Genomic DNA, 25,140 nt, shown 5'->3' on the forward strand with positions numbered 1-25,140 from the left:
CAGATGTTTATTTCAATAAACTGTATCAGTTACTTTCATAGAAACACAAAGAACACTTTAAATGTGAAAGATTCATTGAGAAGCATTGAGATGTCAGTGGTGCTTACATTTATAAAAACTGAACTACAGCTGGGTTTAACATGCACTTCACAGAACATAGGAAATGCTTCATTTGTGGGTTTTATGGATAGATGGTTATCATGGGAAAGTACTTCTCACAACAATAAAAAAAGTGGTGCATGATGTGCTTGATTAAAATGTTAAATATTGGTTTTCTCTTTTCTTTAACACACACACACAAACATGAGCTGCATATTTAACATTTACAGTACAGAAAATATAAACTAAGCATTTCATGTCTATACTTGTGACACACTGACATACATATTCACTTATTTAGCACAAAGGGATAAAGTTTGGCTGGATAGCACAGACCTTGCTGACAGATGTTGTAACGAAATCATCCAGCAGTTCAAAATTAGCTGTGTATTTGAAATAAATAGCATCTGCAAGCATAGTAAATTATAATTCAGTAGATGTTTTACCAATGGCCAATCCTTAAAAGTATTAAGTTAATATTTTTCCTCGTCTTTGACATCACAGTTCAGTATAGTTGTTAGTGAAGATCATGCCGATCAGCATTGTTGTGTTGTAATTTTCCTCCATGTAATGGGTCTGCCAGCTGAGCAACTGGTATATGGATATAATGGTATTGTAGATATCAATTTAGCAATCTAATCCTATTTGTTTTCTTGACACAAGGAGTAAAGAAATTAAATAGTTCTGCAAGCATTTAGGTCAAGCGGTGGAAATTTCCGCTAAGGCAGTCGAGTTAGATTTATTATGAGGCAATGGCACCCTCTGGTGTTCCTAATTTTACACTATGGGAAAAACTTGGTTTTGTGGTAACTCACCAAATCACCACACTATTGTCACAGTGTCCATATGCCAAACACAGCTTTTATATAACATTCATGACGTGATTTCAATGCCATTTTGAGTAAAAGTCAACACTGCTGCACACATTTGACGTAATCTAAAAAATAAGTCTCCTCCCTGACCAATGGTTCTTGATCTGCTATGTCGATTCCAAAACTAACTATAACATGTTAAAGTTTGAAATTTTTCCCAAAATAAATCCTGTATAGATCCATGTGCACAGCTTTACATGCATTCATTCATATTAATCAACAACAGATGGGCTGTAATCTGATCCTTGTACACAGCATAACATCCAACACTCAAAATTGTGCTCACTTGCTTTGTCCTCATCTTTCTGCTAGAATGTCTTCAACTTTCACATTCGCAATTCTGTCAACAGAAGATTCTGTATTTCATCTGCACCACTTTCCTCATCCTACTTATTTCATGAGGTGTTTGTGCAGATCAGCAGAAGTGGCATTAACAGCACACTCATAAAAGCATTAACAACGCTCCTAACGCTCCCAGACCGAACCAGCAGGGGAGAAAAAATGTCACATATGCATTACGCACACCATCTTAGAAGCCTGTGTGGTGTTATGTTGTGTACTGAGTATTTGGGGGAGTGTGTGTCTTTCATTCCATTTTCCATCCAAAGACTTGTTTTTTTGGAACAAGGCCATTTTTCACATCCAAACAGGCGTCATTCCTCTAGGGTAGTACCATTCCTCAATTCCTAGAGTTGAGAGAGGTTTCGAAGGATTTCTCGCTCCCCTCAGGGCAGTTACCACAAACAAGTCCCCCTCCCCAATTGTGGGGTTGTTTTGTTACAGAACTTCATGCTGTAATGTTAGCTCCCTTTCTTAAAACATAGTCTGCAGCTTGTTTTGCACTTATATTCTTTCTCTAAAGTAAAGTATAAATAAAGTGTCTATTTATCCTTTTCTTTTCTACTTGCTTAACCCTCTATTGCACAATGCTGCCTTAGGGTGACAAACCCATTTTCATCAGTCTGCAATCAAATTTTCATCTTCTTTGCATACAAAATGGCAATAAAATAGTTAATTATGAAGAGAAGATTTATAATAAAAGGCTGTTTTGGTCACACTACATCCTGATGGCTATGTTTTTAGACATATAATACTGTAATAAGGGGAAATAATTGCCGTGTGGAAAGCTATTTTCATAAAAGAAACCTGAAGAAGAAGAAGAAAGAATCTTGAGCACCAAATCACCATATTAAAATGATTTCTGAAGGATCATGTGATACTGAAAACTGGAGTAATGTTTCCTGAAAATTTAGCTTTGCCATCACATAATATTGCCTTATTATTGTATTTTTGATCAAATAAGATCAAGATTCACACCAAATTTGAAAGGGTTAAAAAAAATTATGCAAGATTTTACCAATTTTATGCAAGAAAACTGAATGAAATATTTTAACATTGCTTTAATACAAGCATGGCGGATTAAATAATTTTTTATTAGAAAAACACCACCACTAAGACTGCAGACATGTAGACTTAACATTACTAGCACCCAGCTCACTAAACCGGTGCCAAGTACCATGGTGACACCCAGCTTCCATACACATAACAAACACACACGCGCATACACATACACACACAAACAAACACAAACACACATCCAATCCACATGACCCTCACAAGGCCTACAGCTAATTTAAGACCTGAGGGAAGGAATCATTTTCAAAGCCTGGGTGGGCAACAAATACACTCCTCTAAAACTTTCTGTATCATGTCTTACTGTCTCCATATTTGATAATTTTCAGCACTGTACTGTAACATTATTCCAGGAAGCCTGGCTCATATTTAGGTTAAAAAAAACTTTGCTTGGATGGAAAATGCCCTTATAATAAATAATCAAAATAAGTAATATGGGAACATAAATATCAATATTATTCATCAAATCATCTTTGTGTATATCATTTGCAAGGATAAGATCTTTGAATTTTTAATTAACAGACAACTAGAGCTACCTGCACGTGAGAAATATGACACTATGAGCCGTAACGAACAAAATATGGGCCTTAGGAAATATGGGCATCTTACATCATTTCAAAAACTCCTTTCAGACCAGTGGACTGACACTGACCTAGATCTGCCTCTCTATCCACAGCTTCACAGGGCTTATCACTGCAGAAACATGCATTAGTGCACATACACACACACACACACACATACATAAACACACTCACAATGAACAATGCCGATTCAGGTGCAACTCATTCAGGTGTGATGCACAACCAGAGCACACATCCTGTAAGTGTGGTATCAAGCAAGAGGACAGCACCAACTACAATTGAAAAAAAATGCTGTGCTATATCAGTAATCATTTTTTTTCTTTAATTACTGCTTTCTGAGGTTACTTACTGAGTGTGTCTACACCTGCCAGCATCTGTCTGGTGCTCATTGGATCAAAGGTCAATTTTATTTTTTTCTCTACTGCTGTGGCCTCATTTGTCATGGCCCCTTGAATCCCCTAATTCCGGATATTAGAGCAAACGGCTTACCACTGATACAGTAAGCAGAAAGGTTAAAAGGTCAACACAAAACAAGGGAGGAACATCCGGTCATCTAACAACACAAAACAAAAACTTATTTATGCAAAGAAAGGGCTTTGTATAAACAGAATAGGAAAATATTATATATACACACACACACACACACACACACACACACACACACACATATATACACACACATATACATATATATACACATATATATATATATATATACATATATATATATATATATATATATATATATATATATGATCTAAAACTATTTGTGAACGTGTCATGTGTCTTTGCATATTTTTAGTTATGTGACATTTTGGGTTAATTAATCACACATATGTGTTAATTACCAAAGTTGCTGATCCAAAAAATAACAGTAACAAAGCAATCTGCAACAAGTACATGTTAATATTCTGACATCTAAAGCTTCGTCTCTGACTCTCTGAAGGAAAACCTTAAGAAAAATAGTATTCTCAACACTTTAGGATCACAGGAAAATAATGGCCAATCACATTCAATGTACAGACATGGGCCAAATGGATTTAGATTTTCCGGTAAACCTTTAAACTGTATCTGTGTGACTAAGGAGAGCCCCTGATCCTCTCTGACTCCTCCAGTGAACTCTGTGACACAAAAAGCCTCAAATACTGTAATAAATGACCTAGTCCCCTAGCTTCCTCAACCCTGGCAGAGCTATTCTAAGGTTTGGCGTACATGTAATCCCGCATAAACAAATACATGCTTGTGTAAACAACAAACATAATAATTGCTACACTTCACCTTATCATATCTTGTCTATCTGCAGTCTCAAAATATTCTGCTTACATATTCTTTCAGTCTTCACTTATAAGCTTCTGGCATATATAATATTAGTAGGGTTTGAAATTGAATAAAAATAACATGGGATCCCATTCCCAGGAGAACATTTTTAATGGCAGAGCCAAAACCAAAAATCCCACTTATTTATTACTTGCAAATTGCTTTTTAAAAATAAATGGCCCTTATAGGATTCCCACAGTTTCTGACCAATTTTAATGACTTTTCCGTGATTTTCCAGTTGTATTGGGATGAATGGATTCTGATTTTTTTTTTTTAAGCATTTTATAAAACATCCCACTAACACCAAGTAACTATACAGGCAAAAATATTTAAAACTGAGCATAAACAGAAAAATATATTGACTATCAAAAGTTCCAAGACAATTTATTCCTGGAAATCACACTTGACAGTTCCATGGGAACTCTGTGTTTAAAACAAATCACTGATATGTCTTTTGAAGAAAAACTGAACTGAAGCTAAATAACTCTAATTAAATAATATGAAAAAATTTATATGAAATATTCAATTATCTTCTAGTTAACTTTATCATTTTAAATTTTTTGTGGAAAATTCATGGATGTAAAGAAATTAATCTCTCTCCACCAATAGGCTATACATTTATACAGTTGGGTGGGTACAAATGCATGGGGCTTGGTCTGCATAAATGTAGTACAATTATGCACCAACATATTATATGCAAGGGTGTTTTCTTTTTTCTTCTTCTTCTTTTTTTAAAGACACATAGATCAAGTACAGAAATTGTTGACCATACAATCAACATCTTTACTATTAACTCAATAATTATTAAAGTACCGACCTGAACCTTCTGGAGCAAACAGATGCATTTCTTCCTGATGTCTTCATAAGGACACCGTTTGGAGAGCATCAGGACATGAGCCAGGAGAGCATTGAGATCACTGGACAGACAGTCATCCATGGCTGGGGGAGAGGAGGACTGCGGTATCGGCCCCATGGTCTCTATTCTCTTCATCACCTCCTGGTGAAGGAGCTCCATCGCTGCGTGTCTGGAGCTCGAGTCTCGACTGCCCAGAGCATCCCACCTTCCCGCAGCATCTCTCATATCCATCACTGTAACAGTCTACTATTCTTCAGTTATATACCTGAATGACTGAGCCATGCATAAGACAAAAATGTGTGCCAATTATTAATACAGCTAAAATAATCCTAAACCAATCACGTCTGCGTCAAGCTGGCAAAGGAATTCTGCAAATCCCTCCAAAAATGTTCCATATTATCCTGCTAGTGTAAACAGACTTGCAAGTGCATGTCTTAGCAGGAATTATACGAATGCTGTTTATTTATAATGTGCTGAATGCTTTACCAAACAAAAGTTAGGGTTTCTGTTTTCTGTTGTTTAAACAGTAGAACGGACACATTTTCAAATGTGCATGAAAATAAATTCTCCATAGTTTTTTGCAACAAAAACTGGTTATTTTACCAAGAAAACACTGAGTACGATATTATACATTAGGCACATTCTAAAAAAAAACGATGAATGACGTTCTCAAGTTCTGTTATTAGTCAACAAGCATATCCCTCAAATGTTACACAATTAATAAAGACACAGGTATGGTCAGTAACTATAAAGCGCGTTCTATTTTAAAAAGAGATGCGCAAAATATGTCATATAAAAATACTTACTATATTCACATTCTCTCTAGTCGTCCCCGCTGCCGCTGAATGAGACCTTCCTGCGCTCTGGCTCTTCCTCTCAGTCAGTCCTTTGCACAGCGGCTTGAGTTAAAATTTATTGACAGTTACCACAGTCCAATAGAGTTCTACAAAAATGCTGATGGGCGGAGATATGCTCACTAGGCACCAATAAACGATTAGAAAGGCGTTCCTGTCAGGCCGCGCCTCCCAATATTAATAAAAAGGGAATTGTAGTTCAAAGCTCGTTAATATCAACGTTCTCTTGGCGGCACAAATGCAACGCAGAACTACAAATACCAATAGCCACAAAAAACATTGGTAACTGCAGGGGCCCCGCCACCACTTGTTTACCTCAAAACCCTTATGATTAATGCAAAGCATTCACCAGATATTCATCTATATTGTTCAAAGAAAATATAATCTCTAAAACACAATCGCTTTGACTATGCCACCTCTTACTGTTTTAAAAATATGAGCAATTTTTTCTTCTTTGTTTCTCTCTATTATTATATAAAGGCATCCTCGATAAAAATAGAACTGGATGACAAGTAGAATATGTTGTCAGCATGACTAATTCATAAATAACAGGAAAGATAAGTTTAAATTTATGTTTTATTATTATTATTATTATTATTTAATAACCAAGAACTTGAGGTTCTCAACTCACTTTATTGCTTAAAGTATACTATCTATCTATCTATCTATCTATCTATCTATCTATCTATCTATCTATCTATCTATCTATCTATCTATCTATCTATCTATCTATCTATCTTATTTGAATAGATTTTGCAGAAGCTGTGGTCATTGTGTGTATACGGAACCTATGAGGGCGGTAAAGGAAGAGGGAAATTTGAAACTAGGCGGCGCTGTCGGCTACAGCTGTCAACAGGACACTTTCAGCTTATTCATCTGTACGTCGATGAATATCCTGCAACATTTCGTCGAAACGAAAAGACTAAGTCATAATGGATCACTTAAGAGATCAGGTATAGCATTAGATGCTTTATGCTAAATATCTTTATTTTGGCTGTTAATATTCTAAGCGATGTTTACACAGTCGTTAGCCTTATTAGCTTATTCACGTTTTGTACCTAACGTTAGCAGCCTTGAGAACAAGTTTTGGGTTTACCCTACAAACTAAGTAGCTGTCTAGGTTTCGACACAGCATTTAATGAAATAACATTATCCAGGAAATGTATCTTGACCTTAAAGTGTTGCAATGTCTTTTTATACAACAATGTGTCTAACTTGCTTTTTCGTTAGTGAGTTTAACTGTTTTCTGTATAATTTAACAGGCTTTTTTTTTCTCTAAAGACTATGACTCGGTATATATAACTATTATAATCGTTCTTTCATCCAAAGTGTTGGTTTTCGCCATAAAAATGTGAAATTGTTCATTTTTGATTTCTGAATTACAGAGTCTGAATTTGGACTCCCCATCTAAACAGAGTTATGTTGGCAGTTTTTACCAACCTCCAGAGAAACTGTCAAGACCTCTGTACATGAACACAGCCACACATCCACAGGAAAGAAAGCGCTCTGGTGTGCAGGACATCAGCCCACAGCTTTATCAAACAGTACCCGATGCTGGAAGCAGAGGTGAATTGAGATATCAGATGCTGAGGACCATATTATGTAACCAAATATATAAAACCAAACGTAAATGTTTCCTGTGTTTGAACAGCTGTGATAGCAGCCCTGAAAACACTGCAGGAGAAGATGCGACGCTTGGAGCTGGAGAGAGTTCAGGCAGAGAGGAACGTACAGCATTTCTCGAAGACTGTTCGATATCAGGCGGATGCTTCTGCACAGAGAGAACCGGATCACAGCACACAAGAGAATCACTCTACACAGAGGAAAGGTAAAAGTGTTCCACAACAGGTTTTGGTCTTTTTGAATAATAATTGTGAAGTCCAGTACTGTGTTAAATTAGTGTGTACAAAGTTGTCTCTGTTTCTCTTCCTTTCAGAGCTGGTTTCCAAGCTTCATTCCACGGAAACACGCTGCTCTCTGCTGGAAAAACAGCTCGACTACATGAGGAAAATGGTGGAGCATGCAGAGAGAGAGAGAATCACCCACACACACAGACAGGTGAGCAAAGCTTGTGAACTACATTCCAGGAGCTTGCATTTAGTCAGTTCTCATATGAAAAGATACAGTATGTGTACTAACTCAAGAGCTTTCAAAGCCTCTCTTAATCTTTCTCCTTTTCTCTGTTCTGATTGGGTTTTTAGGACTCTATGTGTAGGGAAAGCACACAAACAGACCCACAAGTGCAGACACAGCTCAACAAATTGGAAAGACTGGAAAAGGATTATCTAAAACTCACCAGTACGCAGTCTATAGCTGAGGTACAAACATATGATATGCACATTGGTTAACAACCTGGGCTATATGCACTCGGCTAATTTGGGAGGAAATAAGTCCACATGGACACTGTTTTCTTTTGTCAGTCTGTTGTGGTGTCTTTCAACTACAGAGGAAGATTGAGCTCTTAGAACAGAAACTTTTAAAGGAGCAACATGAATGCAAAATTGTGCAGGAGAAAGCCGAGGAGGTAAAACAAAACGGAGGCAAAATTGCAAACAGATTCACAAAAAATGTATTTATAAATCATATCAACTTTCTCCATAGGAAAAATAGCTTTTAATTAAAAAGCCATTTTTAAAATTCATGCATTCATGCAGTCTCTTTGCTTTTCTTGGCATCAGTTGCAGCGAGAGCTTGAAAACAATCTCGTTTCCCTTTCTGCTGTGATTCAACCTAAAGGCAAGAAAAAGAAGAAAGAAAAGTCCTCTTGCAAGGTAAAAAAAAATGCTTTGCATGTAATGTATAGTGAGCACAAGGTGGCAGTATATTTACAGAACAGAATACTACTGATGTATTCTGCAGTAAGTTGTGTTAATATTTTCTTCTTTCATATTACTGTATGTCAGAAGCCCTCCTCGATGAAGGTGGAGGCTAAACACCTTCCGTTTGTGGCTGGAACAGTCAGTATTACCTCACCCGACACATAACTTGATTATTATCTACATTTATACATGGTTGTTATTACACAAAATTGACAGTGAAGACATTTATAGTGTTACAAAAGTTGTTTATTTTTTCAAATATTTATATTCTATTGATTCTTTTCATCAAAGAATCCTGAAAAAAGAAACAATTTCCACAAAAATATTAAGCAACAACTGTGTATTCAGTATTTATGATAATTATAAATCTTATCTTGAGCAGTTTTCTCTCTCTCTCAGTCGACCAGTCCCAGTCACTCAGTCAATGCCAATGTTCAGAGTGTTTTGCACCTGATGAAGCACAGAAACCCACGGCTGTGTGAGAGAGTCAGTGCACTGCAGAAGTCCGTTTCTGGGAACCAGCGGGCCCAGCGCAGACCTCCGTCCTCCCCCAGCATAGCAGCTTCCACACTGGGCAGCCTTTCTGATCTTCTGCTCGCCCTTCAGGATGAACTGGGACAGATGAGCTTGTGAGTTACACTATCTTGACCATTTAGTTTTTGTAATGCATTAACAGGGTCAGTAGGATACAATGTAAACATTGTGTGTGTGTGTGTGACAGGGAACACCAGGAGCTGGTCAAGCAGATAGATGAGACCTCTAAACAAGAGCTTCATGACGATCTGGAGCGAGAGCTGGACTGTCTGGTCAAGAGAATGGAGGAGAAAGCAGCTCAAATCTCCAAACTGCGCAAGCATCAGCAAACAGTAAGTTCATATTTTGTTACAGCTGAAATTACACATTATAGTTTCAACATTTCTTTTTTAGTTTGTAATAGTATTTAAATAACCTACAGAAAACACTGATGTATATCAAGCTGTATTTGCTCCTGTAGGTTCAGAAACTCTCCCAGCCATCTTGTAGCCCCAAGCAAAAGCAGCAGAAGCATCACAGGGCTTCCAGCGTAGAGGGTAAAACCAGGGCACAGAGTGGGGTACAACCACCGCCACCATCCCCTGTCAAAGCCTCGGCCAGCACGGGACAGAAACAGAACAGGAGCAGTCAAGAGTCCCTGAGGCTCCTCAGAGAGACACAGAAACTGTGCCCTAGCCTCTGCAGACAGGACATTGTTTGGGAGACGTAGTAACATTGTCCTGAAACACACATCCGGGGCTTTAGAAGAATTATAGCACCTCAAGAATTATACCTGAAATTTGTCCTCAGAAGATCACTCCAAAAACCTGTTTAATTCTGAATGACTTTCATGAGATTTTTTATTGGTTTTTATTTTTGTTTGAATAAGTTGTAAATAAAATGTCTACATATATTTATAGTACAGACCAGCTTTGCTTCTTATTTATCTGTAGACTAAACTTAAGATAGACTAAGATCACTAAATAATGAAAAAGGCCTGTTTGTAAGACTATTTCTTTCTTTCACCTATTCCAAGTGTTAGAAAGTAATACCAGGAAAGGTAGTGATGGTGATGAAAAACGTGAGGGGAAAAAACAAAGTGTTCTTGCAGCAGCATCAGCTTTTATGTGGCTGACACATTGTTTTCTACACAGTTTCCACAACAAAATGATCCCCTTCTCCAACATCTGGTCTTGTTACAACCACAAGTAATGACGGTTTACAACTTGAAAAACCACAAATATGAAAAAATATAAAAGAGAGGAGAGCAGATGACAAAAATTCTAATTGTAAGCAGGCATAAAAGATGGACTGTTTTGTTCATACGGTCTTATTGGATTATGTTCTCTGACACAGTACAGATTAAATCAGTATTACATAAACTAATTTGAATACAGGAAGTACTGGCAAACACACAATGTAATATCATTGATTCTTGGTGCTCACAATCCATGATTATGATTTGGGCATGTTAACCGGTTTTGACTGGTTGTTACAGAGCATCATGAAAAATGTCCTTGTGATACTGCATTTATCTGAAACAATTCATGACCTTTATAGTCATCTTTTCAGTAGTTTGGTATGAGGGAAAACACTGAATCCCAACATGTGCACATCCTGTCCAGAGAAGAAATCCAGGCATTTGATGCAAAGTAAGCAAGAATAGAGCTGACCCTCAGGGTGAGTGCATATCCTGTTAGTTAAACATTACAGTGCGTGTGTGTATTAAGGACTATTTTCTAGGACACAGTGACATTGAAATAGATTAAATATAGTCCAGGGCTTAAAATACATTTTAATGAGAATTTTCACTGGACCTGGACTTATGTAAACGTAGTTATTTCAAGGCTCTTTATTCTCAATAATAAGAGTTTCTCCACCTCTATATTCCTAGAGTATATATATATATATAGAGAGAGAGAGAGAGAGAGAGAGTTAATGTTTGTGTGTAAAATAACTAAATACAATTATATACTGGACAATTATATCACCTCTAGCAGCTTTTAAATGGGTCATTGGATGCTACATGCAGTTTTACAAGTTGAACTGAAATGTGTTTTGGCAGTGTGTGTAACACAACGCCAAAAGCATCACTAAAAAACTTTACATTGGAAAAAAACAATCCTTATATTTTGTAAACTGTGGATTCTGTAAATTCTGTAGCCTATGGAAGCTCATGTCCACTTCAGACAATATTTAAACTAACAATTGTGAAAAATGGCACTTTAATGGTGCATCTGGAGATATAGTCACAATTAAATATTTATTTAACCCTTGCGGTGGGAATGAACCTTGATGGTGGCTGAAACTATACATGATACCATAAAAGTGTCAGTCACAAAGGTTTTTTTTTTTTTAAAGAAAAAGACAACATAAAACAACACCCACAACTGTTTTACAATACTCAAACTTTAATTAATTACATGTCCAACCTAATTGCAAATGCAGATCCGAAACGAGAGAAAACACAAGAACAAAAAGATTTCTAGAGAAATAAAAGCAACATTATACTAGAGCATAAAACAATTAAGGACAATTTCTGGACACAGACGCAACAGTACGCGTCTTCTAATTGACAAGAGTGTATGTGGGGCATGTGCATGTTTATGTGAAGCAATAAAAAAAAAAATGCACTACTTGACAACAGGCCAAAGGTGATTACAGTCATTTAAAAAAAACAAGCAAAACATTAGTAATTCAGTTCAATCTTAGCTATTAGATAACAAAATGGTGGCACAAGCAAGATGCTATACTCCATGTACCTCTCATTATCCACTCACAACATCAATAACCCAAAGCTTCTCTCAAAAACATTCAAGTCCCTTTGAGTGCAAGTCTTCATGAGAATAGTCATCTTCATCATATAATCTTAAATAATTAAGGCACTTTATCTTCAAAAGGTGCAGCAAGGAATGAAACACTAGCTTAGAGCGATGACAGAATATGGCATTGTTATAACTGTTTCTGTGGAAATCGGATGCATGCATGCACACAAACATAAAGGCATAAGAAATCAAGGCCATAGACTACTTGAAGTTAGGTTGAATTCTCTTGAGTGTGAGGGGATTTTGAGCCATTTACCTTCTCAAGCATCCTTCAGAGCTCTGAATATGGAATTAAAAGAGATAAAACAGTTCACCCGAAAATGTAGTATGTCCTTTACAGCACTTTGCATGCACAGCTAAAATCCATTTGCAACTAAGTGGGATCTTAGGATGTAGCCTGATGCTAAACAGACAATACTGGGATTGTTGTGGAATTGTGTTTGTGTTAATTATTGAAAAAGAATACACTATTGAAACACTGTGCAGTCTGAACTTTTATGTAAACAAGTGTTTTTAAATTTGGCAAACAATAAGATTTCATCTGGCTACACCATGAGCACGATGAAGCTTGTGAAGCATTATAGCAGCTTTTCAGTGACTCATGCTAAAATAGACACCGTTGGCATTTAAGCACTGTGATATGACAATGGACAAGCAATTAGACTGGTTCAACAAAGAAAGTGAGGCCTTAACAGTCATCTTCTGAGAAACATGCTGGGAATTAAACACTTTGATATTGGGATGTCAACAAAGCAGCTGAAAACGAAAGCGCGCACCAAACAAAATAATTCATTTCTGCCATTACAAAATTTGCAATCCAAATAATGCAAATCGCTTCCCAAGCCAATGACATTCTGACTCGCAGAGGAACTTATTAGCTGCAAACTAATTAAGATTATTACATTTCAAATTTCATAACACAGGAATGAAGGGGGGAAAAATATACAGGCCCTCGGCCTATAAACGTGGCAACACACTACCCAGACAAATGATTTTATGAACAGAGTACAAAACGAAATATGCTCCGCAAGGCAGGAATTAGGCGTATGTAATTGACATTCTGCATTTGAATCAAATCTACCTAAACTCAGTTACTATATTTCAAAAAATCAAACCCAAGCATTAAATTATGAGACTGACGCAGCTCTTTTCAAAATCTTCAGATACTTAAAGCAACAGAAAAACAAAATGATAAAATAAGCTAAATATATCCTAAATGCACTATTCTAGGGAATATTTCAGTTCTCTTTAGGGTATTTATCTCTATATATAACAATATTGATTCAGTTTATGGTCAAAGAGTTCTGATTATGTACAAATATCAATCTGTTTTTGAAAAGGAGTGCTAGAATCCGAACCAATGTTTCTGCGCTAGCAAAAAATAAACCTCCAAAACTGAGAGAAGCTTTTAGGAACCATGACATATTATCCAACAAATGAATTAACTTTTAATTATCTACTCTGTATAATATAGCGATCAGTCCAGCCGGCAGACACTAGATCTACGTCATCGAAACAAGCACGCATGCGTGTCTAGAAACACACGGACAAACAGGCACACACACTTACACAGAGCCTGGACTCGACGGAGGCCCAACACAAACACATTCAAACTTTTAAGGCTCACTTTTAAGGCAGCAAGCCACTAACTCCACCTAAAGGCACTTTGACTGTCAATCATTCTGAAAGGGATCATGGATCCTCCACTCTCATAGTGCCCCGTTCTATTCGCATGTCCGGCAGAATTGACTAATTCTAATGAAGACCCATTTTGGGTGTTAGTAGAATTGGATTGGCTGAGCTTCTATTGTTTCAAATCTACATAAACTCCCAGAAGTATAACTTAAGATGGCCGATGTGCTGGCAAGTCCGCCAGAATGACAGGATGCTAACTATGGGTATATAATGCATCTCTGATATTACCCCACACTCCACTGACACATTTGGGGGAGAAAAAGGAGCGAGATGTCGGATTTAACTAGTTTTAAGAACTGATGATCTCTAACTGCAGATGGTTAACAGTGAGGGACTAAGCTGAGGAATGTAATTTATTGCAACATTTTGGCTCTCTTGGTTGGTGCAATTAAGAGGAATAGGCCAAAAAATTTATCACATACCTCACATGGACAGATACTACCCAAAGGACTATGTGATGAAAACTCTACATTTTGAAATGAATGGGGAAAATTCAGTCTAGAACTATATAGTTATTATTTCTGAACATGATGATGATGATGATGATGAGTAAGGACTTGGTGGAATATTGAGAAACATCAGTCATGGCAACTATATAAAATACTGTTCTAGTAAAGTTACCTGAAATTAACATTGGAAGTTGGGAAGTATTGTCACAGGCATGATTGCCTTTCAAGGGAACCACAATTATATTGAGGAGACAAATAGCTGTGTTGTCATATAATGAAACATTTACGGACAGCTGTGGTTGTACTTGAAAGCAGGACACATTTCGCATACCCCACAATGCATATTTACTCTGTGTTGGGTGTATTTGTGTTAATGAACTCGAGTAATTGTGAGCGCTTTAACATTAACAAAACAAAGCTCAAGTCACAGGAATTAAATGTCAAATATTAGGTTAAACCTGGGGAATTACGAGAGTATTGTAAGTACAATGTGTCTGTCTCTCTTTTTTGGGTCGGAGTGTGGGTTTCGTGTTGCCTCCAGGTGACAGCGTGTTACAGGGTGTGGTAGTTGCGATCCTTGGATCTGCAGAACTTGTAAAGGAAAAAGATGACCGCTTGAAGGCCAAGGACTAACACAATTCCACCGATGAAACTGGCGCCATCAAATGTGGATGATTTAGATGGAGATGGAGAAGGAGAAGGTGAAGGAGCAGGAGCAGCAGTAGAAGACATGGACGTGACATCTGTGGAAAGGCCAAGTTTTCAGTGAAACTTAAAAGCATAAAGGAAGCGTTTCATTCTGTAAGAGAGAGCTGTACTTACTTGTGACTGTGCTGTTTCCAGTCGGAACAACTGCTGTGGTTGGGCCTGTTGTGGTAGCTAAACAGAAAAAAAAGTTGTTCAGAATAATTGTTCTACCTCAGCAATTAAGACAAGTCACATTGTATAACCTGCTCTTTGTTATGAATGCATGTAGGTACATTTTTATATTTTAAGGCTCTTTATTTATATTTATGGTTATTAAAATATTAGTGTTGGCCTTTGCAATTGCAATGGGCTTTAAATTAAGTAGGTATCCGTTCTGAGGGGTGTATGAATGCAAAAGAGAAGAATCTGGATGGCCGTACCATTGATGGTAGCATTTGTGGTGGGGTTCACTGACGGGGTCGGGGTCAGGCTCGGGGTCAGGCTCGGGGTCAGGCTCGGGCTCGGGCTCGGGCTCGGGCTCGGCCCTGCTGTTCAGAGAAAATGCACATATTAAACCCACATCATCCCAACATACAACTGGTCATGTCACATTTGCAACTTTATTTTTTGCAGAAGATGAGTGTAAAAATGATCTTAACGTACTGGTGCAGTTCACACTGAAGCAGCTGGTTTGCGTTTGGTTCTCAGCACTGCCATTAAAACATAAAAACTTTGGCTCATCTGAAACGTAGTGAAAAAAACTATTTATACATCAATCTAAGGAGAGAGAGAGAGGAAAAAAAACAACAACACAAGACCAAAAGTCACTGTGCATTTGAAATGCAAAAAAAATAACTTGCTACTCTATTCTATACTATTTCTTGTTCAAATAATCCTTGCTGTACTCCAGAGCTGGAAGAAAATAATATCTCAAACAAGTTAATCAATATTAATAACCGATAGAACATGAAAAAAACATACCATACTGAGTAATTGGTTTGCTGGTCTATATAAATAAAACAAAATGCAAAGTAGTTTAAAAAAGCAAAAAAAGGGCAAAGCATTTATAAAATTAAAACAATAAAACAGAACTGGGTGATCGTATCAATTAATCGATCAACCTTACATACCATCAGATAAAGAATAAAAATCACAAACATTTCCTGGACTCATAAAAAGAATATGACACAGAAATAAGTGGATGAACTGACAGTATGTCATAATGACATAAGAAAGAGATAAAGAGAAACAGGAGGAGGAAACAAGGAAGATTTTCCAGAAACCTCTGTCTCACTCTTAGCTGGTTTCCAGTTAGAGTATCCTCCCGTCACACATGAATAGCTTTGTGTGCACATACGACAGACAGCTCAGCACAGAAATTCCTACTGCTAACAATAATTCCATTTTTACGCATTGTTTCATATTCCTCTTTACCGACACCGTTGTCTTCCTCATGTTTGTCATTGATGTGACTCGAGGATTTCTGAAATTAAGTCAGTCTAATTCAATAACTGTGCGTACACATGAAATATGTGCTTAAATTCTTGTCACACAGAAAGCATTTACACCAATTAATTTATGCTTTAAATTATTTAGAAATTAATTACTTTAGAATTATAGGAAAAAGACAGAATGTACAACTTCAAATCACGTAAAAAATAAATAAATCTTAGTATCTATGGAATTTGTTAATCGTTATTATTGTTAAAAATAAAAATATCTATAATATTAAATACATTCTCATAAAACAAATAACTATGTTCTCAATGTTTGAGAAATAATGTAGTCTAGGCCTTCATAAAAGATATTTGGCTTTTGCTACAACTTGTGTTGTTTTGTGACTCAGCCTTCTCTTTGAATACGAGTGTCCTGAACCGTGACAGGCTTGGAGGATTTTCTGTCAAAAAGTAAATGGAGCCCAAAGAAAACATTTTAACAGGTGGGCAAAACTACACATCCGTGTATGGAAGTACATTGCGTTCTTTATGGCTTCAAAACAGCCAACTCTGAGAAAGAAATGTCACATGTTTTTGTGAAAGGTACAACTGTCATGTTGAAATTCCGTACTATGACAACACCAAGATGTTTTCAATTCCTTGCTTTCTGAATAAGCGCTTCAGTTGCAAAAATGTCCACTGCGTTCCACACTGCTTCTTAGCCCTCAGTTTGTATAGACAGCAAAAAAAAATTCAGTTACCCAGTCTCAAGTAATGATCGAAGGGAAATGCATACATGTTCATTACTTTAAAAGGACTGGACAAGCACTCTGGAGCAATCAGATGAATGAATATGACGTCAACCAGCCTGCTTTTACTGGTTTTCACAGATTAGACCACAAAACCTTAATGCATTGATATATATATATATATATATATATACAGTACAGACCAAAAGTTTGGACACACCTTCTCATTCAAAGAGTTTTCTTTATTTTCATTGTACTTATTTTATGAAAATTGTAGAGTCACACTGAAGGCATCAAGGGCTATTTGACCAAGAAGGAGAGTGATGGGGTGCTGCGCCAGATGACCTGGCCTCCACAGTCACCGGACCTGAACCCAATCGAGATGGTTTAGGGGTGAGCTGGACCGCAGACAGAAGGCAAAAGGGCCAACAAGTGCTAAGCATCTCTCGGGGAACTCCTTCAAGACTGTTGGATAATCATTTCAGGTGACTACCTCTTGAAGCTCATCAAGAGAATGCCAAGAGTGTGCAAAGCAGTAATCAAAGCAAAAGGTGGCTACTTTGAAGAACCTAGAATATGACATATTTTCAGTTGTTTCACACTTTTTTGTTATGTATATAATTCCACATGTGTTAATTCATAGTTTTGATGCCTTCAGTGTGAAGCTACAATTTTCATAGTCATGAAAATCAAGAAAACTCTTTGAATGAAAAGGTGTGTCCAAACTTTTGGTCTGTACTGTGTGTGTGTGTGTGTGTGTGTGTGTGTGTGTTATATATATATATATATATATATATCTCACACCAAAGGCATGTGTCTTATCCACTGCGCTAACACCACCCCCATATATATACATATACACATGCCTTTGGTGTGAGAGACCCGGGTTTGAATCCACTGTGAGACACCAATGTGTCCCTGAGCAAGACACTTAACCCCTAGTTGCTCCAGAGGCGTGCGACCTCTGACATATATAGCAATTGTAAGTCGCTTTGAATAAAAGCGTCAGCTAAATGAATAAATGTAAATGTAAATATATATATATATATATATATATATATATATATATACAGTAAACATATATACATACACAGTATATTTATATATATATATATATATATACACACACATATATATACAGTATATATATATATATATATGTCTGAATCTGTGTGGCACAAATTTGTAAGAAAAGCACTACATACATTTCCTAAACGTTTACATACAGCATGCTATCAATTTCTGATTACATCATAAGGTTAGCAAACAGGTCTAATTGTAAATCTAATATCAAATGCAACTGATGTAGTGAAACAGTTAAATATTTGCTGTGCAAACATTGCACCTTCTAGGTCGTCTCACCTTCCTCCTACACCTACAACGAGCCATATGTCAATAATTCACATGAGTGCATTTACAGCTCATGTCACAACACATTGATTTAGCCTGAACATTGTTTAAAACAGGCCATGATAGCTTTGTAGAAACCAAAAGCCCTGTCCTAAAAACAGATGACCAACATTCACCCCATATTTTGTACCTAGACACAATAAGAAACTCAAAACTATTTGCAAACCTATTTCTAATAATTTAAACACTCTGAAACATGTAAACATGATTATATCAGTCTGCACTACAGCAGGAAAGACCCAGATATTTCCAGTAAGTTGTTTCACTGAATCAGTGTAAACCGATCGTGTCATCTCTGGGGAGCTAAGGCTACTGGCTTTGTTTTTGGGGGAGGTGCGGTTACAGACACCCTACACCTGCTCGGGCCCGTCAGACCACTTCTACTTAATGTCAAGCTCTCATACTTAGAGAAACAATATAGGCTCTCTGAATGTGGAGAATGACAGCGGATGTTTAATTTAAGATAGAGAACAAAGCCTGTGAAAGTGCAAAGGAAGTGGTTTATAACTATTGTGGTAGACAGTTTAATATAAATGACCTGCTCCACTACTAACCAGAGGACAGATTTCATAAGAAATAAAAAGTCATTAAATAAAAATAAAACAAGCTTACATGCTAATTACATTCTACCTACTAAAACAGAAATGTTTTAACGCCTCAGTGGTACAAAACTATGAATCATGCTTTGCCAATTTATACACCTAGGTTTTTTTTTGGCCCTATATCTAATTTCATACATATTAAATTGTATATTTGACAAGCAATTTTGCAGTGGTGCTGGTAATGAGAATTGAACCCGCAATCTTTGGATTACAAGTCAAACTCTCTAACCATTAGGCAACAACTGCCATGTACCCTAGTGTACAATTTAGAGCCCGACCGATATTATCGGCCGATATAAGCTAATTGCATTTAAATCGGCATCGGCATTTATAACGGCCGATGAAACATGAGAAACAGAGTCTCATGCTTCACTCATGTTATGAGTGTTGCATAGTGTGCCCACCAGAGGGAGCTCTGCAGCTCCAGAGTTAACAACAGCGCCAGAAGTCCACTACAGAAGAAAGCGATCAACTGTTTTGAAGGTGAGTCTGTCGTTCGTCATGTGAAATGATTGTAGATTTAGTTCATACCCTGTATATAAAAACTGTGTGGTAGTTCTAGCTAACGGTCCTATCATTATTACTTCTAAATATTCTGTAACATCACTTACAGCCGCTAATGCATTGCTATATTAGCCACAAAGCTAATACCATGTTTATCAGTGGAAGAGCGCGAACGTTAATAGGAGGTCAAACTATAACGTTAGCGTTTAACTTATTCTTATTCTATTGCGGTGTGTTTCCCACATAATGACCGCGTAATTGGGCCTTTCACACAGGACGCGGTATGCACGGCGCTTGCCGCTGGGCTCAGCGTTGCCCTTCAGATACCACGCGATTTGCGCTGCGCTATGGCGTAGGCGGAGTTTTAAAAACGTTTAGCGGGAGCTCTTTCATAGTCTGTTGTTCCTCCTTTCGGTCAGAAGCAAACACGTATCTGTCCCGTTGTAAGAAGCGAGCGATAGCGCTAGTCCTGCTGATGAGAATTAAGAGAGAAGCAAGGAAGAAGAGGCTACCCTCAGGTCCAGAGAACAATTTGGTGAATTCAGGCTGGTTACGTTACTCTAACGCTAATAGCTTCCTTTTTAGCAGGCCCCTTAAATGCTTGCTATTAACTTGTTTGAAGGTGGTTCTTCTCAAAATTGACAGCGGTGTGTTCATGACACTAACGTTAACCATTCAACTTCGAATTGATTCCGTAATCTTCCGGTAATAGTAGGCAAGACGATGTTTTGATTCAGACTGCACAAAGAGAAGAGGAGAAGATATACGGGTCTGTTGTGAATGTGTCTGTGAGAGCAAATATAGTGTAGTTACAGTAACTACAGTAGGTGCGTCAGAAATGATTAAACCAGAGGGGACATGTAAATAAATGTGAGCTGAACAAACAAAGTGTGGGACTACTTCTGCAAATACTTTAACTTTAGTATTATAATTTATTTACAGTAAACACACAGACTGTTAAAACCAGCTTCAACTGGAAGAAAGTAAGTGTTAAATGTTTAAAACCAGACTGTTTTTTGATCATTAAAAAATATATACTTTTGATGTGCAATTGTTTAGTCATTGAGACTGTAATCTAAGGCTTTTTTTTTTAACATAGTCCATTCTGGAAAATGGTTTATACAGCCCACATACATAGAACAGGCAGATATTTTGCTATTGAATGTTGTGTAAATGCAGTTTATAGGAAATGGGTCTAATATCCAGATTATTTTTAAAATCAAAATATCGGCTTATAAATCGGCTCTTTTCGAGTTAATATCGGCATCGGCCCCCAAAAATCCATATCGGTCGGGCTCTAGTGTACATATATCAAGCACTCTTGTTTGAGGTGCTCTTCCTTAGATTATGCTTCAGCTTCCGGTCTGCCTCAACCACCTGCAGAGTGTTCTGATAACACTGCTCTGATAAGGCTGCATCAAAGTAATCGGCACTAAGCTTGAAAACTCGCTACACAGTTATTCTCAACAACATGGCGGAGGGCAGTTGCAGCCTGATTTGTAACCTGAAGGTTGTGGGTTTGATTCTCAGTACCAACAGAAATTGTAGGAGTTCCACCTTCAATACAGAGCAAGGCACTAAACATGGCTGCAAATGGCCGCCCACTGCTCTGAGGGTGAGTTTTTATAGTACAAAAAATGTATAAAAAAGTGATCCAACAGTGACAGAACAGGTTATTATGTTCTGTTAAAACTTATGTTTATTTGCAGCCCTGTAAAGATATTTTGCATCACATGGGGACCCGGTAAACATTTTTTTTGCACAATTGCTGTCTGATTTCACTGCAATGACTTTATGCTGGCCAAAGTGAAAACCTTACGTCTGATTTTTTTTTGATGCACCTATACCCAAAATGGAAAAAAGTTTAAGATCAGCTATGTCTTAAAACTAAATAAAGCACATTTTTATTTAAAACAACATATGAAAGATATTTCATGATTATTCATTCATTCCTGCTGTAATTTGAATTTCCCACTTCTTTCATACATGATATGGCTACTTACTTTCTGCTTGCTTACTCTCACTTTTTTTTTCTTTTTTTTTTTTTCTGAAGAGCCTCAAGCACCATAGCAACAGTGTGTGCATTTCATTAGTATGTTTACTCTCCCTGGTTCATTTCATGTCATCCATTAGCAAAGAGGCATGGAGAAGGACTCCAGGGATAAAAGGGCAGTTACTTCAGGCTCACACTGACCAAAGCCAGCATTAAACACTGAATGAACCGCCAAACACATAAACCCTGGTTTACAATCTTATCTATTATCTGTACACCACATTAGGAATGCTTTAGACAGTTAGACGGAACTGTGTTTTGAATCAATGTGCAGACCCATGCTAATCATCAGATTCCAGAATTATCATCTGGGAACAAGAAAACTGAAGGCTATGCTTTTCATTTTCTTTTTATGTAATGGGGAAATACAACTGGATATCAACACCACTGAAGCAAAAACAAAGCTATATATTCAAAAAAGAAAAAGAAAAAAGAAAATCACATGCTGCTGGAAAGGCCAAATCCATTTACCATTAATGAAACAAGTACTATGCTAAAACTAGTCACTGTGACTAATAAGTCAGGTGAAGCATTTGTGCATCATACCAAATAGATCAAAATGTTGGCTTGGAAAAACAGAGAAAAAGCTTAACAGAAAATGTTCAAGAGTGTTTAAGCAAGGTTCTATATATATATATATATATATATATATATATATATGCTTTGGCGGCCAGTTGATTGTTGTTATATGAGCTTTGAATTTGACATGGAGGAGGCACTGACCTGAACACTGCATCCACTGGCAGTGAGTCACATTTCCACATGCTTCACAGGATTTCAATAAACTACAGTCTTCATCTGCAAAAGAAACCACCCATTAAATAGTATATCTTGCATGCCTAAAAAGTGATCACTGAGATTACCATAAAGCATCACATCATATTCAAGTAACACACACATTGGCATTTGCATAAAGGTTTCTAGTTTTGTTGACCTAGATTATCAAGGCACACTGAGTAACCACAAAATATTAGTAAAACACTCGCCAAGTCTATAGCTGAACCATACTCACTTTATGCCAACCTAAAATCTTTTCTGCTAATGAATTGACATTTATTCTTAAATTCTGTAAATGAGGAGTAACAAAAAAACTGGAAAGAGGACCAATGAGTCTTGTGACCAGATGAACATGATCTGAAGTCTCTGGCAAATCACACACAAACCAAGGTCATTTAAAAACACTGTGACTGGCTTAAAGCTGCTGCGAGATGGAAGATATGGAAGATTTTTTCCCCCTCCCACATTGTGAGTATAACAAATCACAAAAGAAAGCCCTGTATACATCTCCAGAGAGAAGCCTGTCATTTTCACCAAAGGTCCAGTAATGACACTTCGATTAAACATTACAAGGTCGAAACTGCTCACATTAAGATTAATAACATGCATTAAATAGATAAAGAAATTAAATAGATTTTCATGTTGGGCCCAAAATGTTTGCTTACGTAGGTAGCCCAGTAGACTTTAAGATAAAGCCCAAGTGCCTAGTCTAGTGCCTTTGCCCCCAACAGAGAAGGAGGGAGTGTGTGTGTGTGTGTGTTCTCTGGTTTATTTTACAGCCCAACATGTGATTCTCTGGATAAATATAGATCTTCATAACGCACTTAATCTCAATGGAAGCAAAGCCACAAGACAACAAAATAGAAACCCTGATGTATTGTATTACGCAACAGCGGCAAACCAGCGATCATTTTGTAAGATAAATTTCAGACAGGTTAAAAAAAAGGATCTACGGTTTGAGTTCAGTATTGGGCAATACCTAAAAAACAGATGGTAAATCGAAAAAAAAATCGTAACCAGGCCCAAGTGCATCACCCGCGTTTAACAATATTAAAACTAAGGTTGGAATCAACAACCAGTTCTTTCGAATGATTCGAATGATGAACACCAGCAAAGAAGGTTTTAGTTCTCGATCCTTCCTTCGCTGATATGGAAGGAACACCGTGGATTCTTGTAACTACATCACAACTGAATCTATAGCGCGAATCATACAGAACAACCAGGGAATTTCAATATAAGGCCATGACTCCTACGAATCAGGTCTTTTTGTTGAATCAAACACATGCACAGCGACCAAAGTAGTTCGATTCCTAAATAAACGACTCTTTGGAACCGGTTCATTTTAGTGGATTAAAATCTGCAGGGTCCAAATGATTCTTATGATTAGATTCATTAAAAGGGTCTCTCTAACTTACATGAGAATTTTCCAAACTAATGTATTTCTTAATAGTTGTATCCGTTCTTTTGAAATCTAAAATGACCTCGTCATTTGGAAACAGACTAACGTTACCGAGGGCAGTTGATGCAAGAAGAACTGAATCGTTACCAAACATTTATTCCTCAGGAGTACAAAAATAATCCGTTATGGAACCGGAATCGCAACCACTCCTAATTAAAATCACAGTTAAAGTGTAGCCGATGGCCTGATAGAGACAGCGAGTGTGTTGTGTCATCGGGACTCGTTGTTTCACTGTTACATTTACAGAATTGAAATCCACTCACCCTGCGTAAATCCCTGGCTTGTCAACGATCCGAAGAGGGCTAGTAATATTGTCACGAAGAAAAGCCTCCAAAACATGATGTCTAGTTGGTTTATTCTCAGTCTTGGTACGGGGGTTCAGGTCGAGCTGTCTGCAGTTTCACTCTAGTCAGTGTTGCGCTTCCTGCTTCCTGCGTCACGTGACAAAGATGACAAATGTGTCTTGTAAAATCCTGGGACAAAAACTGATTTCCTGCAGGGGGCGCTTGGCGGCTCACAAACATAAATCTTCATTCAGCAGCAATCAAATTTCATGACGTTTTGTGCTTGAAGACATTTGTGTTTTAAAAAAGTGTACAGTTTAAAGGTAATGATTCCTAGATCTTGTACTTGACATGCCAACAGAAACTCACACCGACGTTTGCCATAAAGATAAGTTGAATAACAAACAGTCGGGATTGGCTCATGACAGACGCCGAGAAAAGCAACATGGACCACATGCTATTGTAACCGCTATCTAGGTGATATTTTACTCTCAAATACTGACACAGTGAAACTTAAATAGCATTTGAAATGAAAACACACACTGAAAAGTTTAAATATAAAGAGTATTATTTATTTGGGTAGTTACGCCCCGCATCTTTTCAGACCTCGTTTCATATAACACTAGCCATTCCACTGTGTTATTGCCACGTGTTTGCCTCACACTTCCTTCCAATGTTGCCATGTATAAAAATAAAGCTCAACTTGCGAAACCATGAGTGCAGTATGGGTTAGACTTATTAATAATTGTATAGCAGCCGTTCCAACCACTATACAGGTGCATATCAATAAATTAGAATGTTGTGTAAAAGTTAATTTATTTCAGTAATTCAACTCAAATTGTGAAGCTCGTGAATTAAATAAATTCAATGTACGAAGATTGAAGTA

General features: G+C 37.2%; 3 protein-coding genes across 8 annotated transcripts in view; 1 reads left to right on the top strand and 2 right to left on the bottom strand.

Annotated features, from left to right (window-relative positions):
* The window catches only part of sesn1 (sestrin 1), a 41,520-nt gene extending 35,450 nt beyond the window's left edge, over nt 1–6,070 (bottom strand). Inside the window, exons 1-2 of the mRNA XM_059512605.1 lie at nt 5,945–6,070; nt 5,100–5,411 (exon numbers count right to left, since the gene is read on the bottom strand). Coding sequence (XP_059368588.1) covers nt 5,100–5,369 — 270 coding nt within the window. The 5' untranslated portion in view covers nt 5,370–5,411; nt 5,945–6,070. The remainder of the gene's footprint in view (nt 1–5,099; nt 5,412–5,944) is intronic.
* A 681-nt stretch (nt 6,071–6,751) lies between these two features.
* On the top strand, nt 6,752–10,246 carry cep57l1 (centrosomal protein 57, like 1). Of its 3 annotated transcripts, none has more exons than XM_059512608.1 (11): nt 6,752–6,945; nt 7,378–7,558; nt 7,644–7,820; nt 7,929–8,050; nt 8,194–8,310; nt 8,439–8,516; nt 8,671–8,763; nt 8,896–8,913; nt 9,211–9,440; nt 9,533–9,677; nt 9,806–10,246. In XM_059512608.1, the coding sequence occupies exons 1-11, from the start codon at nt 6,925–6,927 to the stop codon at nt 10,052–10,054; spliced, it is 1,431 nt and encodes a 476-aa protein (XP_059368591.1). In that variant the 5' UTR covers nt 6,752–6,924; the 3' UTR covers nt 10,055–10,246. The 3 variants fall into 3 exon arrangements, with proteins under 3 accessions (XP_059368591.1, XP_059368592.1, XP_059368590.1); XM_059512607.1 differs by having other exon boundaries at nt 6,767–6,945; nt 8,896–8,949; XM_059512609.1 differs by lacking the exon at nt 8,896–8,913 and having other exon boundaries at nt 6,754–6,945.
* Nucleotides 10,247–14,729: 4,483 nt separating this feature from the next.
* cd164 (CD164 molecule, sialomucin) lies at nt 14,730–24,397 on the bottom strand. Of its 4 annotated transcripts, none has more exons than XM_059512612.1 (7): nt 24,234–24,397; nt 22,458–22,532; nt 15,644–15,721; nt 15,493–15,525; nt 15,421–15,462; nt 15,116–15,172; nt 14,730–15,036 (listed from the first exon to the last, which is right to left on the bottom strand). In XM_059512612.1, the coding sequence occupies exons 1-7, from the start codon at nt 24,307–24,309 to the stop codon at nt 14,846–14,848; spliced, it is 552 nt and encodes a 183-aa protein (XP_059368595.1). In that variant the 5' UTR covers nt 24,310–24,397; the 3' UTR covers nt 14,730–14,845. The 4 variants fall into 4 exon arrangements, with proteins under 4 accessions (XP_059368595.1, XP_059368594.1, XP_059368596.1 ...); XM_059512611.1 differs by having other exon boundaries at nt 15,493–15,528; XM_059512613.1 differs by having other exon boundaries at nt 15,493–15,518; nt 15,640–15,721.
* Between the last annotated feature and the right edge of the window lie 743 nt (nt 24,398–25,140).

The sequence above is a fragment of the Carassius carassius genome, chromosome 27, assembly GCF_963082965.1.
Source record: "Carassius carassius chromosome 27, fCarCar2.1, whole genome shotgun sequence".
NCBI lineage: Eukaryota > Metazoa > Chordata > Actinopteri > Cypriniformes > Cyprinidae > Carassius > Carassius carassius.

Bases quoted from the DNA above. Each gene is read 5' to 3' on its own strand.
- cd164 (XM_059512610.1), bottom strand. From the start codon at position 24,309: ATGTTTTGGAGGCTTTTCTTCGTGACAATATTACTAGCCCTCTTCGGA. The intron at 15,529-15,643 runs GTACGTTAAGAT...TTCTCTGAACAG, and splicing joins CTTCAGTGTGAACTGCACCA to CAGGGCCGAGCCCGAGCCCG. The intron at 15,173-15,420 runs GTACGGCCATCC...TTTTCTGTTTAG, and splicing joins CACAAATGCTACCATCAATG to CTACCACAACAGGCCCAACC.
- cep57l1 (XM_059512607.1), top strand. From the start codon at position 6,925: ATGGATCACTTAAGAGATCAG. The intron at 8,311-8,438 runs GTACAAACATAT...TTTCAACTACAG, and splicing joins GTACGCAGTCTATAGCTGAG to AGGAAGATTGAGCTCTTAGA. The intron at 8,950-9,210 runs GTCAGTATTACC...TCTCTCTCTCAG, and splicing joins TTCCGTTTGTGGCTGGAACA to TCGACCAGTCCCAGTCACTC.